Source organism: Lissotriton vulgaris, chromosome 12 (genome assembly GCF_964263255.1).
Source record: "Lissotriton vulgaris chromosome 12, aLisVul1.2, whole genome shotgun sequence".
Lineage (NCBI taxonomy): Eukaryota > Metazoa > Chordata > Amphibia > Caudata > Salamandridae > Lissotriton > Lissotriton vulgaris.
Window position 1 is genome coordinate 483,465,403 of NC_141700.1, and position 20,727 is coordinate 483,486,129.

The 20,727-nt window shown below is 46.3% G+C and overlaps 1 protein-coding gene and 1 pseudogene across 2 annotated transcripts in view; one reads left to right on the plus strand and one right to left on the minus strand.

Moving 5' to 3' along the window:
* Positions 1 to 20,727, plus strand: part of WDR59 (WD repeat domain 59) — a 1,027,519-nt gene that overhangs the window by 140,506 nt on the left and 866,286 nt on the right. For both annotated transcript variants that reach the window (XM_086945225.1, XM_086945226.1), the window contains exons 4-5: positions 2,199 to 2,284; positions 16,510 to 16,590. In XM_086945225.1, coding sequence (XP_086801351.1) covers positions 2,199 to 2,284; positions 16,510 to 16,590 — 167 coding nt within the window. The remainder of the gene's footprint in view (positions 1 to 2,198; positions 2,285 to 16,509; positions 16,591 to 20,727) is intronic.
* LOC147676806 (perilipin-2 pseudogene) lies at positions 17,749 to 19,305 on the minus strand (annotated as a pseudogene).

Sequence of the window (20,727 nt, forward strand, 5' to 3'; positions counted from 1 at the left end):
CAACCCCTTCAATTAATGCTTTTATTTACTCACCAAAACCCCCATGATCTTCAATTCAGCCCTATATCCATGAACACGTATCACTGTCCTTGTGTTTTTCATGGTCTTATTTCTTCCACATGATCTCAAACTGGAAAGACGTTAAGTATTATTATTAATCAAGGTCTTCTAGATTCTTGAGACAGCTTTTTTAGGAAGGGCCTCTGCCAACACGTCTCCTCCAGTTGGTGGTATTGCCTGGAATCCGAGTCCCTTCCAGGATGTGAGCTCGTAGTATGGGAACTCGTAGTATGTGTTTGAGTTGTATGTATCTCTGTATTTACCACCTCAAATGCCTTGTGAATTTGTCAACTTTTTTAAATGTCCATGGCTCCGTACATCCCCCAGACTGGAGACCTTTATTGTGTCACAATGACCAAGACCCCCTGCCTCCCTACCTCTTGTAGTCTAATAATCAACCATGGAGGGATTACATTTGTGAGGCCTGTATTTCAGCCCAGTGTCTTTGTGGTCAACTTTTTTTCCCATACCACGGTCTGAGTATGTTTGGATAGATTCTTGGCTGGAGCACGCCCATGTAAAGCTCCCGGGCAGCCCTGAATTTTCATGTGTGTATGTCAATTCTGAGTGAGGCCTGCTGTAAGAGTGAAAATCCCTATTCATTCACCCCTGCCAGAAGCACCACTCAGTTGTACTTGTACGGGACTGTTAATGCAATGCCTCAATCATACACTCAAAGTTAGTGTTTGGATAGCTATTGTTGCTGGTCCACTGTCCCTCTGCAAGGGCTGTAGTTCTTCATAGAAAAACTCCTCTGGGGCCCAGTTTGGCATTATTTGATTTCTTGATGAAATTATATGTTTGTGGGAGTGTGACTTTTTTTGTTAGCGCTTTTTAGTTTGTAGAATTCATTGATGACTTCATGAAGTTATGTTGTTGGCCATGAAACAACTTAGATGTGGTGCATGTTGTTAGTTTTTTTCACAGTTGCTTGAAAGATTCTGATGTGCTTTATTTCTCTATTATACTACATGCTCTTAAGTTCTCCATTTCTCCTTCACACTTTACAGTCGTCTCTTTGTGCACCTGTGTTCTTCCCTCACCCTCCATGGACCACCCTCTACACTCTTCCATGTTTCCTTTTTCTCTTTACTCACATCCGGTGTGTTCCCACTGACCTTTGTTTCCCTCTGTGTCTCTGTTCTTCACCTGCCATGTGCTTCTCTGCTTTTCATTCACACCTCCTTGCCCTCTTTTCTTTCACTCCTGCACTCCTTTGGTCTTCATTCACCCTAATAGCTTTATGCTTTTATCACTACCTCTGTAGCCCCATGCTCTTCTCACCCCAAATATGCTCCTTTTTTACAGAGTTTTATATTGCGCGAACTTGACCTAAATCGGGTATCAGAGCGCTTTACATAGAAACAGTTGCATTACATTAGGACACATTCATTTTTGTTAGGCACAGGGAGATTAAGTGATTTGCCCAGAATCACAGGATGTTCAGCGCCATTGCTGAGACTCTAACCCAGTTCCCCAGATTCGAAGTCGATTGCCCTAGCCGTTAGGCCAACTCCTCTCCTTGTGCTGAGGTTTCCCATTGCTTTCCCCTTGGGCACCCATCCTCTTTACGCACCCATGCTTCCCATTGTTCTTTACTTTCCTTGAGCCGCATGTTCTTCATTCACACCCTGCACCACGTGTTCTTCACTTGCACTCTGTGCCCACGTTCTACACTCATATCAGACTATTGCTCTGTTATTCTCCGCCTCCCCACAATCCTGCTGTGTTCTCATGGTCTTTTTCAACCAGCCGTTATCCCATGCTCTTCACATACTTCCCCAGCCTGCTCACATATTTCTGCTTTGTGTATCCTGGGATCTTTGCCATCCCTCAGTGCCTCCTCCACGATTTGCCTCACAATTTGGCGATCCATGCTGGCTGACCTTAGCCAATCTTTTCCTTCATCACCTTTTTTCTACACTTGTGTTAACTTTTACCAATGTTTGTCTGATTCTGGCACCACACACACGCCACTCTCCTGCTCCTCTCAGTCCACCTTGTTTGTCCACTTTGCTTACCCATTCTCTGCTACCCTCTGCATTATATGGCCTCTTACTGGTTTGTGTATGTTTCTTTGCTGTGCACCAGTTCACCTTCCACCTCTTTTGCATCATGACATACCATTGTCATTTCAGAGCAATCAGCGAGTGGATCTGTACAAGTGGAAAGATGGAAATGGAGAAGTTGGCACTTCTCTACAAGGACACACTCGAGTGATCAGGTAGGAAAGGTGAAACCTACTTTCTGGCAGAATTATGTTTTCGAAAATTGCAATGTAGCAAATTACCCTTCTGTGGGTGTACATTCTCTCAGTCCTTTTTAGGTCTTGCCTGAGACAGCTCATGCGCTGCTCTGGCGAGACTTTTAGTAAGGGGGCTTCATAAAGCTGACCACACGCTTTTTGTGTGGCCTAAAGCGTGCAGTTACGCACATGGTTACGTGCACAGGCGCTATCTGGCTTTCCTCTCATCATGGCTCATTAAGCGCATTACTCGCTGGCACCCTTACAGCGCGCGCACATCGCACACCACTCGCCAGACATACCTCCTTGTTTTGCATGTTTCCTGGACATTTTAAACACGCACACAAAGCAACCCAACAACAAACCACTGTGCTTGCCAAACTTCTTTGCACACTAAACAGACAGTTGATTTACAGCTTCTTTTTCTTGTTCTTCTTTTACTGTGACAAGCATGCGTGTGGCGTGTGCTTTAAAATATTCGTATAGCTTTAAAATATCTGCACTAGTGTATGTGCTTTAAAATATCCGCATTGCTTTAAAATATCAGCATTAGTTATTCACTCGTGCACAGCTCTTTTTTTTTCAAATTAACCATTCACTCTGTGGTTGGTTTGCGCACTCTGTTAATTATTTTTTTTATTTTTTATCATCCCACATGGCAAGGTAAGATTAGCTGTGTGGTTCAAAATATCAGCTTTAGTTATTCGCTCGTGCACATTTTGAGGGAGTTCTTTACTACTGTAACTAGGAAAGACACTGTGTCACTGCAGCAACACTCAGTACCACCACAGCATCACTCAGCACCACCACAGCATCACTCAGCGCAACAGCAGCTTCACTCAGCGCCACCAAAGCTTCACTCAGCGCCACCACAGCATCACTCAGCGTCACCACAGCATCATTCAGCGCCACCACAGCATCATTCAGCGCCACCACAGCATCACTCAGCGCCACCACAGCATCACACAGCGCCACCACAGCATCACACAGCGCCACCACAGCATCACACAGCGCCACCACAGCCTCACACAGCGCCACCACAGCCTCACACAGCGCCAACACAGCATCACACAGCGCCAACACAGCATCACACAGCGCCACCACAGCATCACTCAGCGCCACCACAGCATCACTCAGCGCCACCACAGCATCACTCAGCGCCACCACAGCATCACTCAGCGCCACCACAGCATCACTCAGCGCCACCACAGCATCACTCGGGGCCACCACAGCATCACTCGGGGCCACCACAGCATCACTCGGGGCCACCACAGCATCACTCGGGGCCACCACAGCATCACTCGGGGCCACCACAGCATCACTCGGGGCCACCACAGCATCACTCGGGGCCACCACAGCATCACTCAGGGCCACCACAGCATCACTCAGCGCCACCACAGCATCATTCAGCGCCACCACAGCATCACTCAGCGCCACCACAGCATCACTCAGCGCCACCACAGCATCACTCAGCGCCACCACAGCATCACTCAGCGCCACCACAGCATCACTCAGCGCCACCACAGCATCACTCAGCGCCACCACAGCATCACTCAGCGCCACCACAGCATCACTCAGCGCCACCACAGCATCACTCAGGGCCACCACAGCATCACTCAGGGCCACCACAGCATCACTCAGGGCCACCACAGCATCACTCAGGGCCACCACAGCATCACTCAGGGCCACCACAGCATCACTCAGGGCCACCACAACATCACTCAGGGCCACCACAGCAGCGCCACCACAGCATCACTCAGCGCCACCACAGCATCACTCAGCGCCACCACAGCATCACTCAGGGCCACCACAGCATCACTCAGGGCCACCACAGCATCACTCAGGGCCACCACAGCATCACTCAGGGCCACCACAGCATCACTCAGGGCCACCACAGCATCACTCAGGGCCACCACAGCATCACTCAGGGCCACCACAGCATCACTCAGGGCCACCACAGCATCACTCAGGGCCACCACAGCATCACTCAGGGCCACCACAACATCACTCAGGGCCACCACAGCATCACTCAGCACCAACACAGCATCACTCAGGGCCACAACAGTGTCACTCAGCGCCACCACAGCATCACTCAGTGCAACCACAGCATCACTCAGCGCCACCACAGCATCACTCAGGGCCACCACAGCATCACTCAGGGCCACCACAGCATCACTCAGGGCCACCACAGCATCACTCAGGGCCACCACAGCATCACTCAGGGCCACCACAGCATCACTCAGGGCCACCACAGCATCACTCATGGCCACCACAGGGCCACCACAGCATCACTCAGGGCCACCACAGCATCACTCAGGGCCACCACAGCATCACTCAGGGCCACCACAGCATCACTCGGGGCCACCACAGCATCACTCAGGGCCACCACAGCATCACTCAGGGCCACCACAACATCACTCAGGGCCACCACAGCATCACTCAGGGCCACCACAGCATCACTCAGCACCAACACAGCATCACTCAGGGCCACAACAATGTCACTCAGCGCCACCACAGCATCACTCAGTGCAACCACAGCATCACTCAGTGCAACCACAGCATCACTCAGCGCTACCACAGCATTACTCAGCGCTACATCAGTATCACTCAGGATCGCCTTTGCACTAGTATACCACCACATAATCATCACTCAGCAAGACCGGAGTATCATTCAGCATCACCTCAGCATTGTGTCCGCACCAGTCACCACCACTACCACCACAGCATCACTCAGCACCACAGCATCACTCAGCAGGCCTGTGCACTTCCTTTTTTGGGCCAGCAGGGGGAGTAAAGTTTTATTCAAACAGTATTGTTAGATTTCAAGTTGGTGAGGCCCTTACCTGCTGAAGTCCAAAGTGTGGATTGAGCCTGTCTGTCTCCTAGGAGATTCTGAACAAGAGAAGCAGCTTCCAACTCCTGGCCAGCAAACCTTGTCTGAGGTCGCTGGGACCTTATATGGTCTGCTAGTGGTTGATGCATGTCTACACTGATTGGTGGTTGTATCTTGTGTTTCTATTAGATTAGGGGTAATCTCCTCATTGGTTAGGTATTTGAGGGTTCTTATTGGTTTCTGGGTCTGTGATTCAATCATTGTAGGGTTGGGACTAGGGATAGGGTTAGGATTTCTATTAGAAGTAGGGAATAGGGCTTTCTATGTTATTGGTTGTTGGGAGTAGGGTGGTACTAGGGCTAGGGTTAGACCTTTAATTGAAAGTAGCGATTAGGGCTTCTGGTGTGATTGGTTCCTGGACTATGTGTGGGACTTAGAGTAGGGTGAGGCTTTCTATTGGAAGTAGGGACTAGGGCTACCTGTGCCATTGGTTGCATGGACTTGTTTTGTGACTACTGGTAGGGCAAGGGCCTTTATTGGACGTAGAGATCAGGGTTTTTGAACTGATTGGGTGCTTGGACTAGGGGTACGACTGGCTGTAAGGTCCTGGTCTCCTATTGGTTCTAGATTTTAGGGCAAGTGTTGTGATTGGATAGTGTTAGGGCTAGGGTTCTCATTGGCTGAAGGGGTCACGTGATTACTAGGGCTATAAAAAAGGCCAGAGTTAGGGCGTCTAAGCCCGGGTGTCGAGGCTAAGGGCAGCGAGGACAAGGGCAGTTGCCTGTTTGAGCCTGTTAAGGGCAGCGAGGACAAGGGCAGTTGCCTGTTTGAGCCTGTAAAGGGTAGAGTGGGCAAGGGCAGTTGCCTGTTTGAGCCTGTTCGAGACTGACCAGGGCCATGGCCAGAAATGCTGCTCATTTCCCCATTTAACAATACCCAGCCCACACCATCCACATCCACAAACTTAAGGTACTTATGGATCTATATATTTATCACTTTCTTCTAATTTAGCATCTCCAATGCACTACCCTATTTCTCAACCTATACATCTATCAATATATCCTCTAGATCCACTCATTTATCCCAAACCCAATGCCACTACTATGATCCCCAAAAAACCCTTTCTTGACTCTCTCCTACTCTACCCCTCCTTGTATCATCTGACACCTCTTTCTACTATACCTATCCCCCAAAACAAACCTTTCTATACTCTTTCCTCTGACTCCTCCCCTCCAAAACTCCTTTTTTCTCATCCAAAAGCCTCCTCCTACTGCTAAGACCTAAACAAAATCCTTCACTCTTTTATCTCTCCACTATCCTTTTGAATCAAAATTAACAGACTAACATGTTCACTTCTCAAATTCCATATTCAACTATACTAATTCACCACTAATCCTTTATGGGTTCCGGAGTGGAGTGCTTCAACACCCCATCAGGGGTAACAAGTGCTATATGAATGCAAACCTTTCTTCCCCTTTTATCCTTCTGCTATCCTTCTCACTCCAAATAACTGACTAATATCCACCACTGAGATTACTTTCATATTTCACCATACTAATTCACCACTAATCCTATATGGGCTTCCAAAGTAGCGCGCTTCAACACCCCATCAGGGGTAAGAAGCGCTATATAAATACAAACCTTTTTTCCTCCTCTATCCTTCGGCTATTATTCCAAATCCAAATAACTCACTAAGCTATTCGCCACAAAAAATGTACTTGCATATTTCACTATACTATTTCAACACTAATCCTCTATGGGTCCCGGAGTAGCACCCTATTCGCCGATAAAGCGATTCGACTCCTCGTCAGGGGTAGTAAGCGCTCTATAAAAGAAATTACAATACAATACAATACACTCAGCACCACATCAGTATCACTCAGGATCGCCTTTGCACTAGTACACCACCACATCATCATCACTCAGCAAGACCTGAGTATCATTCAGCATCGTCTCCGCACCAGTCACCACCACTACCACCTCAACATCACTCAGCACCACTTCAGCCTGCTCTCGGAATCTGGCATCTATTGATTCTCCCCTAGTGTCTGGCCGCTGCTAGTGTTATAATACAGGTACAAGTTCCCAACCTTCACCCTCCGATTGTTTGTGCCCCCTCAAAAAAAAGCTTTAACAAACAACCATTGGAATAGGCAGAAACAAGTTGCCAGCATTGCAAGAACGAAAGAAAACTGAGGAAATGTTTTATTGTAAATACTTTTTTTAAAATGGTCGTTCATTTGTACATAATGCCTTCTTGGTCATATATAATGAAACAAAAATGCTTCAGACACTTTTTTATTATAACTTTTCAGTATGTTGCACTGCAGCCACATTTCTCTACAGCACAGCTTAAAGATGTTGACAAAGTCAATAGCTCTGGCTAAACACTTATAACGCCCCAAAGGCGAGACCTATTGGCTATGCCAATGCTTGCTAAATTAGAATTTTATCGATTTTAATCAGTAATCGGCTTGGACAGAAAAAAGTGAAACTGTGGAAACCAGTGTGTAAGCAGTAAGTACTGAAAGCAATACCATCACACAAGGTCGTAAATCAGCATTAGCAGTACAAATGCACACGCTGTTATAGGGTTCATCTCCAGTCGCTGAAATGAGACCAAACAATAGGTCTTCGGCTAGGAAGTCCAAAACTTGAAGATCACATTCACCTCAGCTACATCAGATAGTCATCAGAAAATTGAAGTGCTGATTTAAAGCTGGATGCTGGTGTCTAAGGGGCCACAGAGTGGCAGCTTCTCTGAAGGATGACCACCATTTTGATGAGCCCTTTGTTATCCCCTCTTTATTTTCTAATGTACGCAGAGTTGTAGAGCGTGAATTGCCAAGCTCTGTACCCTTTTTATTTAGTATTTCATTTGCAGTGCTTTAAAAAGCACTTACATGTCACCTTTTAGTTACTTCAGAGCTCTCCCTTACATACAAAATGGGAGGTTAATGTTTTTGGATTATACAGTAGATAAATAGACTACTCGCTTTTTGATAGTCTCAGGATAAAGTAAATGTCTGTTAGACATCTGCTGTGAAGTATTCATAAGGTAAGAAAGGTCCTTAAAATACAGATCAGCGTGTTCTTACCTTTGGAGTTCAGCCAAAGTCCAGACTGTATCCTAAGTGCATGTTTTGACTGACTTTGGTGCTTTCTGCATTGTGACACTGTGAAGCAAAACTTTTCGAGAACTAGAAGCTGGTCAATGTATTAGATTGCTTGCTAGTTCTGCATTCAGCTAACAGCAGTTATTCGGATTTGTCTCACTAATTTAACTTTCTTAAGGTTTCTGGAGAATTCATGGTTGGATACTTATTTTGTCACTGGTTTGAGAGCAAGCATGTTTTTGAAGCCTTTACATACTTACATGGGTTATTTACTCTCTTGTTTCCCTATCCCCTAGGGTGAGAATGGTAACACAGTTAGTGATGTTCCATGGTCACAGTTCCAGTCCCAGTAATACTTTCAAAGGTTTGCAAAATAAGCAATTTGGGTATCACTGGCAGTTGGATATTTTTTAAATTCTCTATGTTGCTTTTATAAAACTTTGGCCATCTATAGCAACTTGATTGATACACCTCAAAACATATTTACGTTTTTAGTTAGATGTGCTGTCCTGTCGGGAAGCGATAAAGAAATTGACTTTTTTTAAGCAATGCCATCTTTTTTTAATACTGAATTGAGCGTGTTGGTTGCAACTGTTGTAACAAAAAGCTCAATTTTTAAAGGTTACTTAAATTCTCAATAAACAAAATTTCATTTAAAAAGAAAAATAATCATTAGCTTTTATTGCTTTTTTTTTTTAAACATGTTTTTATTGGTTATGCAAAAAACATCAGAGTGGCAGTTCGTATGTATACAATATACGGGTACAGTATGTACAAAACATTTTCGACAATAATTTTCATGTGTCCCTGGCCCATCCTCGACGGTCACGATTAATTCCAACAATTGCCTTGCCCCACCCACCCTCTTATTCATCCCCTGAATCACCATCTGAGCTATTTTGGTCGGAATCAGGAATGGGTTCGCAGATGTCTCCCCTGTAAGTTTTCCAGGCCGCCCATATTTTGGTGCATTTTCTGGGGCACTTCCTATTTATATATACAGTTTTTTCGGTGAGCTTTTATTGCTTTTTAAAACACAAGCCTAACTTTTTAAACGGTTGAAGCTGACATTTTGGATACAATGTCACATCCTGATGGCTACAGTAAAAGGCTATTTGGCTGCCCTTTCCATATTCATATATGTCTCCCCTACCAGCTATCTTTGTTGAGAAAGCCACCGGTGGCAGGCCTTCTGAGAGGCTTGCTTGGCTTGTTCCTTTCCACTCTGGTTATTGTCTCTCAGTGGCATTTGAAACTTGTGTTGACTTTTCTAATGGCATTCTATATACAGTTGCTGTTTTCTACTTCTCACTCTGAAGACTGTCTTTTTAGTGTTAATGACTCCCACCCATAGGGTAGGATACCTTTAGGTCCTCTTGGTTTGTTCACCATTCTATTCAACCTGGACAAGCTCTACATACCTGCCCACTATTCCGTCCATGTTGCAATGTGATTTCCATGTCGACCAGTCCATGCAGATTTCTCAATTACCTCTCCCATGCCCACATTGAATGGGTGCAATGATTAAGAACATCTGAGGTATGAAAACCTATTTTGTGCTGTATTTATCATTTTTGCAAATGCTGTCTTTGTTCTTCTCTGCACATCTAGGTGGGACATTTAAAAAGGTCTAGAAACGGATGCCAAAAGGTCAGGTGGCACCTTATATGTCCGACTGTTGGCATATCCTGGGCATGCAAAGTTACAGCTGCATGACTCTACCTGGCGACACTGGACAGTCATTACTGGGGAAAAAAAGTTTCCAATCTACTCTGGTTCTTGCATGATATTTATAAGAGGAGGATATTGTGGGAGGATTATGTATCCACCAGAATGTTTGTTCCCTAGGGAAGTTACATTTTCAGTTTGATTATGGAAAGCTCCCATTTAGGTATTCACAGTTGCCTTTAGCACCAGTCAAATTTTCAGTTTGCAGTCAGGCTTGTTTCAGGTGCTGAACAATTGAACTACATTACACTTTTCCTTCGAGATCTGCACTTGTTCCCCAGAGAAGCTAGAAGCAAATGTATACTTTCCTGCATCATGTTACAACTAAACAACTTGCTTTTTAAAATCTCCTGTGGGATGAAGTTGAGTTGTCCCCACCCCCACTTATTGCACTATTGACAAATGTTCAAGGCCTCCCAACATACACCGCCGCCACCCTCATCGCACTCAACACCGGCCGAATCCCAGGATGCTACCGAGCCACCCCACGTCGCTCCCACGGACCCTTCAGCTGCCACGCCTGCAAGTTCACCTGCATCCGGACCTGCCCGGCACCTGCCAAGCCGAACACCAGCAGCAACCACCTCAAGTGCATCCTGCTCAACACCCGCTCCGTCCACAGACACGCCATCGAACTCTGGAACCTCCTAGACACCACAGCCCCTGACGTTGCCTTCCTCACGGAAACCTGGATGAACGCCTCTTCAGCGCCCGACATCGCCATCGCCATCCCAGAGGGCTACAAGATCACCCGGAGGGACCGCACCGCCAACCAGATGGGAGGAGGCATCGCCATCATCCACAGGAACACCATCCTTATCACGACTAGCACCGAAAACACCCTTACCACCGCCGAACACCTGCATTTCCAGATCCACACCGACCCAAAGACCACCCTCAGAGGCACCCTGATCTACCGACCCCCGGGACCACGCACTCAATTCAGCGAGGACATCGCGGACTTCATCAGCCCGCACGCCCTCCCCTCCGCTGACTACATCCTGCTGGGGGACCTCAACTTCCACCTGGAGAACAACAACGACCGCAACACCAGCACCCTGCTCGCCAACCTTGGACTCAAGCAACTGGTGAGCACCCCCACCCACCTCGCCGGACACACACTCGACGCCGTCTTCTCATCCAGCAAAGACATCGCCTTCAGCCACGCCACAGAACTCCACTGGACGGACCACAGCTGTGTCCACTTCACCTTCGAAAGAACGACGATCCACCACCACCAGCAACAGGTTGCCCGTAGAAACTGGAACAAGATCACAGTCGACCAGCTCGCCGCTTCCCTGAGCCAGCACCCTCCTGCCAGCTCAGCGAACCCCAGCCAGGCCGCCGACAACCTCACGAAGTGGATCAGCAACTGCGCGGACGAACTCGTCCCTCTGAGGACCCCGCCCAGCAGACCCGGCAGCAAGAAAGCCCCATGGTTCACCGACGAACTCAAGAGCTCCAAGAAGAACTGCCGAGCCCTCGAGAAAGTCTGGAGAAAGGAACCTACACCGGACAACATGACCACCCTCAAACTCGCCACCCGGAAGCACCACCAACTGATCCGCGCTGCCAAGAAAACTGCATTCAAGGACCGGCTGGACAACAACGCACACAACTGCAAGGAACTCTTCAACATCGTGAAAGAGCTCTCCAACCCCAACGCCGAAAACAACGACATCACCCCTTCGCAAGACCTCTGCAACTCCCTCGCCTCCTACTTCCACAACAAGATCGCGGACATACACAACAGCTTCAGCACTCAACCGACGCACGCCACGACCATAGCAACGCCGCCCACCACCACCCTCCGAGCCTGGACTCCGATCAGCACCGAAGACACCATCCGCATGATGAACTCCGTCCACTCCGGATCTCCGACCGACCCCTGCCCTCACCACGTCTTCAACAAGGCCGACGCCGTCATCGCACCCCACCTGCGGGACATTATCAACACCTCCTTCGACACCGCCACCTTCCCCGAGAGCTGAAAGCACGCCGAACTCAGCGCTCTACTCAAGAAACCTACAGCAGACCCCACCGAACTCAAGAATTACCGCCCCATCTCGCTACTCCCGTTTCCAGCCAAAGTCATCGAGAAGACCGTCAACAAACAGCTGGCCGCCTTCCTCGAGACGAACGGATCCCTCGACCCCTCACAGTCCGGTTTCCGTGCCAACCACAGCACAGAGACCGCCCTCATCGCCGCCACCGACGACATCCGAGCCCTGATGGACAACGGAGAAACAGCGGCCCTCATCCTCCTAGACCTCTCCGCGGCCTTCGACACTGTCTGCCACCGCACCCTAGTGCAGCGCCTCAGCAACGTCGGAATCCAGGAGAAGGCACTGGAATGGATCATCTCCTTCCTCGACGGAAGAACACAGAGAGTCTGCCTACCACCGTACAAGTCAGAGGCCACCGAAGTCATCTGCGGCAACCCTCAAGGATCCTCGCTGAGCCCTACCCTCTTCAACGTCTACATGAGCCCCCTCGTGGCCATCGCACGCCAACACAACCTCAACATAATCTCCTACGCCGACGACACCCAGCTGATCCTCTCCCTGACCAACGACCCCGCCACCGCCAGAGCCAACCTGCACGAAGGGATGAAGGATGTTGCCGAGTGGATGACGACCAGCCGCCTGAAACTGAACTCAGACAAGACGGAGGTCCTCATCCTGGGCTCCCCGCCCACCGCCTGGGACGACTCCTGGTGGCCCCCCGCCCTGGGCACCGCACCCAAACCGACGAACCACGCACGCAACCTGGGCTTCATCCTGGACTCCTCCCTCTCCATGACCAGACAAGTCAACGCCGTCTCCTCGTTGTGCTTCAACATCCTGCGCATGCTAGGGAAGATCTTCTGGTGGATCCCCACGGAGACCAGGAGGACCGTCACCCAGGCCCTCGTCACCAGCCGACTGGACTACGGCAACGCCCTCTACGCCGGAACCACCGCCAAGCTCCAGAAGAGACTCCAGAGGATCCAGAACGCCTCAGCCAGACTCATCCTCGACATCCCACGAAACAGCCACATCTCCGGACACCTGAGAGACCTGCATTGGCTCCCCGTCAACAAAAGAATCACCTTCCGTCTCCTCACCCATGCACACTAAGCCCTACACGATCAAGGCCCGGCCTACCTCAACAACCGAATCAACTTCTACGCTCCCAAACGCCACCTCCGATCAGCCAGCCACGCCCTCGCCGCCGTCCCACGCATCCGTAGAGCGACAACAGGAGGAAGGTCCTTCTCCTACCTGGCCCCCCCCCCCCCCCCAAGCGCCTTGAGACCCTACGGGTAAGTAGTGCGCTCTATAAATGTCATTGATTGATTGAACATGGATGGGACTGTTTTTAGTAAATGAAGGGTGGTCATGAGATGGGGAGAAGTCTGGTTCCTAAGGGCAAGATCAACAATTTCCTACATTGTAGTGATCCCAAGAATACCTATACACTCCTTCTCCCTGCAACCTTTTGCCCAAAAGACATATGGCAATCTCTCTGAGGATACGTCAAGGTAAGTTAAATGGCCAGAGCTTATCAGTTAATTCTATATGTCAGACTGAACTGTAGTGCATTGGCTAGAAATATAGGAAGGGGGCATGCATGTTAGAAAATTATCAATATAGCTGTGCATCTGCCCCTGAAATCCTTGCATGTTACTTTCCAAACTTCTTGGATGCAGTATCGTGCAATACTGTCACGGTCCCACGAAAGCCTCTCAGGATCGGCTCGGTGCTCAAATGGGTCCACCTATTGACCACCTCAATTCCGGAATGCCTTAATGGCACGGAAGATTAAGGGGGTCAATCGAGGGAAGGAAAAGATGGGAACAGCGGGGAGGGAGACCTCTAGAGGAGAAAAAGGTTCTATAAGATATAGACTTAACATAAAGCATGTAAAACCAGAACGTTATTGTTGCCACATAACAGTTGCTGTCTACCTGTAAAGAAAAGTAACCTTGTTGGATAGTTTTGCAAAGAAGGACGATTGTGTAGTCATCTGAGCCTTCTCTAGGCTATCTAGATTTCTGTGTAGGAGCAGACCTTTGTATACTCATTCAAGATTGGATACTGGAGATAAATAAATAATTATAAACATCGCTTCACCATATGGGTGTGTCGTTAGGCCTTACAAGGGAAGAAGGATAAGCTACTCCAGTTACCTCTCTATGACCCCCTGCTAAGATGTAACAAACACACACACATCAATAACATATATAGTTGTCATGGTATTCCAATAGAGTTTTAGCAAATCAAAAAACGAATGCCTTATAAATATTCAGGTTGCAATCCTATGAAATGTCTGTCTTTTGAGTTCCTAAATGATATACCACCTGGTATCATAAATCACCCCAAAAATGCGAGTGAAGTACAGTACATAATGTTATTAGTGACACGATAAAACTCTTGTGCAGTAATTAGTAGTCTCTGGAATACTAGCGCTTTGGAAGTTCAAAAACTCTTGGCGGTGTCACCCACGCCGTAGAAAACAAATGGAGCCTTGAGCGCTGTAATTTAATTAAAGGACTCTTGGCGGCGTCACCCACCCCGTGGAACAAATGAGGCAAAGAGTGCTGAAAAAATAGGGGAACGACTCTTAGCGGTGTCGCTGACACCCTTACCCCACCGAGTTGGAATGTAACATCAAATCAGAATCGCGGAGGTTTCCAGACGCTTGCATGCAGGTACACGGAATAATCAGCAGCGTTTGTTTCTCCGGCTTCAGCTTTCAAGCCGACCGGAGCCTTCGGACGCGTCACTTCCTGTGCGCGCGCGACGAGTAACACAGACAGCTGGGAGCGGTAGTTTTCTGACGGCCGCCTCCCCCTACCATTTCTCCCGTATCTCACGGAAATGGACAGCGCCCTTTTCCAATATGCCGGAGCTATGTGAGGGTCAGCGGTCGGGGTTCCAACCATGACAAATACAGCCCACGGTCTTTCACACCTGATGTCATGCCTAATTGAAGAACTTCTGCTTATGTCGTTTTTAACTTTATAAAATACTACAAATAAAATGTAATAAAATCAAATCTCTGGTAGGAAAGAAAAGTTTAGGGACTAGAGTGGTTTTCAGTTCTCCATCTGAGAAATGTAAATATATTACCAGGTTGTCATGCAATCCATCTGTGGGGAACCACCCCAAATCCATAGCAGTCTTTACTAGCAGATGCCCTCCTACAATTTTGCAACAAAACTATAACATTTTTATTTTACTTTATCTTGATCTGTAATTACCACATGGGCTAGGTTTCTCACCTTCTAAGTTGACCTCAACATATTACCTTTCCTTCGCACATATTTGCCCCTCTTCCTTCCCTTTCCTGAACTAGTAGCTTAATCCTGTTTATTCTTCGATCCCCATGGTCTCCTACCTCCTTATTAGTTTCATCCCTCCTCCTGTCTTTCTATCCCTAAGCTTCTGTAACTTGATTGCAAGATCCTCCTTAATCTTTAGTTCCTTGATCCCAAACTCCTTATTTGCAAAGAAGCTTTCCATTCATTAGATTCTTCTTAGCCATTGTTGGAACTTACAGCCAGATTCATCAAGCGAAATGCACTCTCAAAAGGGCCAGATTGTGAGAATCTGGATCTTTGCGAGTGCAATTTTTGCATTTGGGATTCATCATCCCAAATGCGAAAATCGCTAATAAAGAATTCGCAAATTTGCGAGGATTAGCATTTAAGGAATCTCTATTAGAGATTCCTTAAATGCTATTCATGAAACATTTAAAAATTGTTTATTCGCAATTTAGGACCGCTATTTACCACAAAGTCAAACCTCGTGGTAAATAGCGAAAACTTAGAAAAATGCCTTTAAATTCTTTTTTCTAAGTTGCATGTTACACACACACATGTCCTTTGGACATGTGTGTGCACAACATCAGTGTAAATTCACATTTCAGGGATGCTACAGGGTGTCCTTTGGACACCCCTGCACCCTTGAAATTGCAATTTCATTTTGCGAATCGCTATTTGCGATTATCAAATTGCGAGTGTCCTCCCATTCAATCGTATGGGCCTTTAGGCCCATAGGAATGAATGGGGAGATATTCCTTAATTGCGACTCGCAATTTGCGAGACGCAATTAAGGAATAATTATAAATCGCTATTTCTTGAGTGATTTCCTGATGAATAGCATTTTGCTATTCCCTAATAGCGAATCAGTAAATTTCGCTATTAAGGAATCGCAAAATGTGTTCTTCATGAATCTGGGTGTTAGTGTCCTTATATAATATGCTACACTGTGTAATGCTACTCTGAGTAATAGCTGTATTTCTGTAATTGTTATTTGTTTTTCACTCGTCATTGAGTATGTTTAATTGTTCATTGGAAGGAATTCTTTATCTTCCAGCTGTTTTTTCTCTAAAGCACACCGACTGTTTAGTGAAGATATGCTAAATGTAAATGTGAACTTAATGCATTTTTGGCAAAGAAAAACATGCATCACAGTAAAGTTGCTTTGTGGTTTAGTTTGGGAACTTAAACATTAACCCTTGTGTTTTTTCTGCCCCTACAGCGATCTGGATTGGTCTGTCTTCGAGCCTGAGCTGCTGGTCACAAGTTCAGTGGACACGTATATCTACATATGGGACATTAAGTAAGAGCAAGAGACACTGCTGTATATATGAGTGTGAGATGTACATCCACCTCTTTTGCTTACTGTTACCTGTTGACCTATTACTGTCTAACACGCACCACAGTTAAGACCTGTTAGCAAGTTTAGTGGATCAGGAATCAGTGAAGTGAGCACATAGGATTGCCCTGACAATATTCACCTTGCTTTTGAGGCCTAGTTTATTTAATGTGAAGTCTTCTACATCTTTCAGAGGTTTACCAGCCACAACATTTTTGGAAGTCTCAATAAAACCTTGAATCCTGAATGACTGTACAGGCACTCGTGAAAGCAAGAAAAACACAGCTCATACTTGTATCTGTTATTGCATTGCTATTTTCTGTCCACCATTAGGGAGTTGGTTGCGACGTCACGAGGCCTACTTGTCTAAAGGTTATTTTTTGGATTCCAAGGCAGTCAATGGTAGCTTGACCATTAGCAGCTTTAGGCATGGCCCTCAAACCTTTTTCCCCCAACCTCGTTTACACAGACTGCGCATGTCTTGACCAGTGAAAAAACAGACCCATGTTGAGTTTGTGGATTTAAAACTCTGACAAGCAATACTCTTGTTTGGTAGGAGGCAGGCCTTCAAACAGGCATCAAAGCCCTTTAAAAGAGCACTGCCTATCAGCACACTTTTTTATTGTAAATTTTAACCTTTATTGAGAAGTTTAACAGGAGAAAATTTAAGCACAATGAAGACTTATGCTAATATACGGAAAATACTTCGCAATTTAAGAACACCGGAAGCACAAAAGGAGAAAATGAAAGTATAAAGGACTGGTGCCATCACCTTGACGAGCAATACAATTAAGAATTCCTTAACGTTTTGAACAGCCAAAGAATGTCAATTATATTTACATAAATATTTAAATGACAAAGTACCCACAAGGTATATGCACTATTTACCTGTTCATAAGTTATCCTCAAAAGTATCTACATTAAATAGCTTCCTTAACAGCTTAGAAAAATGCAAAATGGCACAGTCCTATAAATGGCCTAAACATTTTATTTTGCTCCATATAAATGTTTCAAATTACCTGGAAAACAAAAAAAATCAACATTAGCCAACTGCAGGCAAATCCTTATAAAAGATTTGCTTGAAAAATATTAATTCAGCCCACAGTAATGTGTTTGTGTCCATTAGTGTGAACAAAGTCCACAGGCCAAGTGGAAGTTCTGGTATAGCTCGCCAGCCACTGAGCTCAAGTGGTGAGCCTGCTCCTGGATGTTGTGGGGCAGGCCGTGTATGCTGGACATCAATGTAATACAGGTGGTCTGAATATGCTTCGTCAGGTTACAGGCGATAGCCAGGGTGGGAGCCCTGACATCCTCTGTGCCATTACACACTTCCCCCTTCACTTTGGCCCATGCTTTTGTTCCACTCGAACCAAGAACGATAGTTTTTCCTGGGCAGCTTGCAGTTTTTGGTTGGCACTGTTTATATTTCTCCTGGCGTACTCAATCAGACCAACGGTATGGTGGAGTTTAGATATGGCTTCCCGACTCCTGGATTTAGCATCTCTAACACTGTTCTTGCTGATATTCACACTTGCATACTTTAGCAAACAAGGACCCCAGTCTAACATAGCAATTTGGCTTCTGCGTCGATACATGAAGTTCTTCATTGTTTGCATATTCCAACTCTTCCTCTGTTAATGGAAGATACTGATCTATTAGGGTTTCAGACTTGGTTAGTGCTGTATCTACAAAACTGTTCATAATTTGAACAGCGTGACTTCCCAGGACAGTGCTAATGCTACAATTCACGGCAGCCTTTGTCATTTCCATGCTCCCATGCACTGCTTCTTTGGTCTTGCTAACCACTCCAGTGATTGTATGAGCCACAGTATCTTTGGCACCAGTTATTGTGCAGGACAAGACTTTTTTGGCACTAACCACAACATCTGTTGCTTTGGAAACTATCTGGTCAGATGGCTGATGAAGAATCTGTAGTTGCTCTTCAATTTTGTCCAGACCAATACAAGCATAGGTATTTGCAACTGCAAATTGAGGCTCCATCTTCTGGAGGATTGGCATGGCCGTGGTGAAGGCGATTGCGGTGATAGTCAGGACTCCCTTCTCTGCCACCTCACAGACCGATCTCAGGTAGGGGTGGTTCTCCTTGGTGCTGGCATACACAGAAGGCACCATGATATAGGTGGAGCTGACAAGGGGCAGACTGACCACCTGAGACACCACATGGCTCACTGGTTAGAGGCGGCAGACCCGAGAGCAGAGGACGGCCCGGGACCAGGGTTCGATTCCCGGCGCGGCAGGTTTCTGGACCAGGGTCAGCGGACTCGATAATTCTCTCGCCTCGGTGCCCACTCTGATCAGCGATCACACTCGGCAACTCTGGGCATTAGCTTGCCTCATCTTCACTAATGGCCCCACCAGACCGCCGGGGATGCCTGGTCTCACCCTGGAGATACCCATTAAGGGACCATCTCTCAGGGAAGCCAGGAAGGGTTTCGCAGCGTTCGAAGCGCCTTGGGACCCTCCGGGTAAGTAGTGCGCTATATAAATGCCTATACATTACATACATTACATTACATTCTGCTGCGGCTCAACAACTACAGAGGACATGGTGGTATCTCCCTTAAACGCAGCTACTTCTACAACAATTCACTCTAACTACAGCCGCCAATCAGCACACTTACCAGTGCCCAGCCTCTCAATTAGTGTGATTGACAGCATAGGGCCCATTCAAGCCCTGAGTTGTGAGTGACTTTTTAAGTGGGACTCCAGGCCTTGGAAATGTTTGACATTCGACCAAGAGGGAGAACTGTGCCCAGAGCGGTCTATCAGGGCTACTGTTTAGGTCTTATAACACATAGGAACTATGAAGGGGGGTCCAAGGGTTTAGATATTTAAAGACCTGCAAGAAGTTATTCCCTTTATACAAATACACTCAAAACACAATCCACTTCTTGGGTCTGAAACAGCTTGAAACCAGCGAAGAGAAGAAGGTGAACCTGTGTCTCTCTAACAGAACCTAATTGGGGAGCGTCCCCTTTAGGACGAATGCTCTCGCTCACCATAGGTGACATGCTTCATCATTTGGGCTTTCTCCTCCCAGTGGGAAAGCCTAGTCCCACTGAGGGCTACGACCACCTCACTAAGAGGTGGGAGCTCTGGGATGTTTTGTTGTTGTATATACCTCCGGTCTGGATGCTACAATCCCAAATGTGACTGCTCACATTTTGTATTTTAACATCTGTATCTGTACCACTGCCTGGATGAAAACATGCTCACAGATGGTAAAGGGGATTGTTGAGCTAGGTGAACTTTTTAACACAGGAGAATCCAGTGTAGTTGATTGATAGGCAGATTATGCTATCATTTTTGGACTGTCATATAATGAATCCGAATGTAACTCATTTTTCAAATGAGGACATAAGGTAAGATGATGGCATCTTTATTTCTTGTAGCACTTCTCCATTTACAGATGATACATTGATGAGATTTGTTATAGAATTTTTCAAACTGGGGTTCAGGGTCGAAGGATTGTATAATTGTGTCTGGTAACTGATTTTTTTTTTGATTTACCAACACAAGTGCTTTGCTTAAATAATTCCAGTGGTAGGACATATCTTAAATTTGCGATTTTTGGACCATGTTATCTACAGCTGTTACTCGAGTTGTAATGACCTATGTGTTTTTGTTAAACTTAGTTAATTTTAGATTCTGTTTTCTGATACAAGGCAAACTAACATCGATTATTTGTTTGATAGTGGGAGTTCAGTGAGTCTCTCCTTCAGTAGATGGTCTGCTCCCATACATTTCCTGCTAGTTATGATTAAGGCTCCCCGTTTTCCATTTTAACTGATTTTTACTGATGAATATAGACAGAAAACATTCATTTTCTTGTCTGTATTTATATTTAAATGTGGATAAAAATGGAAATTGGGTTGCTTTTTGAGTAATTCTAAATACTGACTGCCAGGCCAATAGATGTATGGATTGATAGATGCAGGCGTTAAAATAAAGAAATTAATTTTAGTAAAGAGGCTTTAACAGCAGTAGGTATGCACAAAGTTGATACAGAAATTTGCATATTTTCATAGAAGTCACTGATTTATCTTCTGCAGGTTTTCACAGAGCTGAAACCTGACCGAC